The following is a 2667-nucleotide window of genomic DNA, read 5'->3' as shown; positions in this document are numbered from 1 at the left end:
ATCTTTTCAAAATCTCAGCTCTCCAAGAATATTAGAATTGGACGTTATATTTGAATCACTCGAACTCCCACACATTTCGGACCATACAATAATGATATCGAATTGATCACACCGATGTATGTATAAAGCCTAATCAATTAGTGATATCACAATTCTTATCGAACAGATAGGCAATGCGCCTCCCTTATTGACGACTTTATTGTTATCAAAACCACTTTTCAATTGCTGTCATGTTATCTATTTTCCACAGCGTATGACTCAACTAACAATAACGTTAGTCTGATCTCGAACTCCGTTAACTACGGAGCCCATTTGATATAGGACAGGTCCATTTATAATGTAACAAAGTATTCAAGTTTGAGTCTAAACTATGGCGAAAACCAAGTGGAATATCCTTTTCGCCGCATTTGTCCTGTCTTGTCTTTCGCTGGCAACTCTCATCGTGGCGTTCTGCACTCCATATTGGGTAACAATAAGAGAAATCTGTATTTCACCAGTGCTGATTTCGGTTTTCAATTATTGCCATGTAGTTAAATACTCTTGTCACGCAATGTGATAACTGCGGTTTATCTCATCCACTCTTGCTAGATTACCTCGGAAGCAAGCGAAAAGACTGCCTTCAAAAACAGTGAAATACAGTATGGCCTTTTTACTGGATCGCTCACTAGGAACGTACTGATCACCCCAGTACCATACGACCTCACAGGTACGTCAAAATGCAAACGTATGACATAAATATGATATCTTATCAATGCATCATCAAATAGCAAACGATCCGTCAATAGATAATTGTTCAAACATTTTGTCTTATCACCAGTTATCTGTTTGTACGAGCATAATGCTTGCATCTACAGCTGTCAAAATGAGGAGGAGAAACGTGAATCAGAATTATTGGCGCTCTTAGCGGGTGAGGAACCTGCAGAATGCCCCATATCGAACGTAAAGATTCAAGCCACAGCCGCGAGCACTGAGCAGAGGTATCACATTTCTGGAAGAGCTGTATCAAAGGACAGTTTCATCAATGCCGGTCTTTGGTTAACTGCGGTGATATTCCTTGGCGTTGCTACGGCATTCGCTGGTGCATCGGCCAGTTTTGCAATTATCAACGTTCTATTCAACCCTGTGGAACCCTTCTTCAGCGTGTTTGGGCTATACATTTGGAACGGAATCGTGATCGGGGCGACCGTGCTGACCATGATTATGTGGGGTGCCCTGTACGGATCGTACCTAAGCGAAAACATAGCTATTACGGATACATTGACACCAGAAGCCCCGTATAGTTCGACGAATCTGGCCTCGTTGGGAGCTAGCTATTGGGTATTATTTATTCCGATTTTGTTGCATAGTGCCAATATAGGACTTCTGTTGTGGAGGCAGTACGAAATTAATAAGGAACCCCCACCGACGACAATCGACGTTGATAGGTCGGATCTGACAATTATTATGTATTAGAGAGGAAAGCTTAGTAGAAGGGGCATCTCTAAATTAGTTATGAGTTCAGATTTGATACATATAAGGACTGTTTGAACCTTCGAAGAAACAATGTTACCTTGAAAGAATGGTGCAAAAATACTTTAAAGTACATAAGTTATGAACTTCGGAGTTCTGAATATTAAAAAAAACTAAAATTCAATCGAACGAACACATTGAAACTATGATAAAATTGTTATCCGAAACTAATTGAAGCAAGAACTCATCTAATATCTAGCAAACTTTCGACTTGGTGCGCAAATAAAAATCTACCCAAGAAAGCAGCATGAATTTAATGTTAAGGTGCCCCACCTCTGTTTCCATTAGTAGTGCTCCGATCTATCCAAATTTCCTGGGGGGAGTTAAAGTTGTACACGCTAACTTTCATCTACGCAGTGACTGAGTAAAATTGTATTGCTCTCTCTTTTCGTCCCACGGAAATTTAACACAATTTCCGTCAAAGCAGGACTACTCAATACTATGAGTGCGCTTAGTGGTGCCCCACCAAAAAACAATAGCTGGCTCCGCCAGTGGATCGGAGTAAAGTCTGACCGTCTATGGGCAAGTTGTACAACTGCTGGACAGTACTAAAGTCGCTTCAATTAAATATTACATTAAAATATAGTTCCATAACATCGTTCACTTTTGCTGTAACGTTACGTTAAGGCCTCTGACTCAAAAGATGGAAGGAATGCAACCTCCATAGTTCGGTCATCAGGCACCATGTACTGTACACGTACCAGCATTCTCTGTTCAACCAGCAGTCGCAGAGTGCAGTTGAGAAGTATTTTCAGGTGTTTCAAGTGCGCGTTCGTAGTAAGAAAAATATTGTTTAACATCAAGTTGGTGATTCTAAGGAACAGAGATTGGTTGTGTGTTTGAAATCGATGTTGTAAAACTTGTGAAGGCAGCACGGATCATTCATAGGTAAATTAAATATTCAAGATTCCGTTACAAGCCGCGGCCATCTTGGAGTTGATTTTTTCGGTTCGAATCACCTAACCACGAGGTGTTACCTCGCTGGATGTCTGTTGATGATGACGAGTACAGAAGGTCTTCAAGCCTTCTAATCGTTAATGATTGGGAACAAGATTCAGGAACAGGTTACGAATCGGCTAGTGAGGGGAATCATCCCCAGCGCAGGAAAATGAGCAGTGGAAGTGAAGATGAGGCGAAGAAGGATAAGAAGCGAAGAAT

The 2667-nt window shown here is 41.0% G+C and overlaps 1 protein-coding gene across 1 annotated transcript; it reads left to right on the top strand.

Annotated features, from left to right (window-relative positions):
- Window positions 1-223: 223 nt before the first annotated feature.
- On the top strand, window positions 224-1633 carry LOC134207802 (uncharacterized). The gene is made up of 3 exons (XM_062683770.1): window positions 224-466; window positions 589-706; window positions 818-1633. Exons 1-3 carry the CDS (start codon window positions 371-373, stop codon window positions 1450-1452), a joined length of 849 nt encoding a protein of 282 aa, XP_062539754.1. The 5' UTR covers window positions 224-370; the 3' UTR covers window positions 1453-1633.
- The last annotated feature ends 1034 nt before the right edge of the window (window positions 1634-2667 follow it).

The sequence above is a fragment of the Armigeres subalbatus genome, chromosome 1, assembly GCF_024139115.2.
Source record: "Armigeres subalbatus isolate Guangzhou_Male chromosome 1, GZ_Asu_2, whole genome shotgun sequence".
Taxonomy (NCBI): domain Eukaryota; kingdom Metazoa; phylum Arthropoda; class Insecta; order Diptera; family Culicidae; genus Armigeres; species Armigeres subalbatus.
Note: the sequence above shows the minus strand (reverse complement) of the source record. Positions and strands in the feature narration are given on the sequence as shown.

Bases quoted from the DNA above. Each gene is read 5' to 3' on its own strand.
- LOC134207802 (XM_062683770.1), top strand. From the start codon at position 371: ATGGCGAAAACCAAGTGGAATATCCTTTTCGCCGCATTTGTCCTGTCT. The intron at 467-588 runs GTAACAATAAGA...CACTCTTGCTAG, and splicing joins CGTTCTGCACTCCATATTGG to ATTACCTCGGAAGCAAGCGA. The intron at 707-817 runs GTACGTCAAAAT...TCTTATCACCAG, and splicing joins AGTACCATACGACCTCACAG to TTATCTGTTTGTACGAGCAT.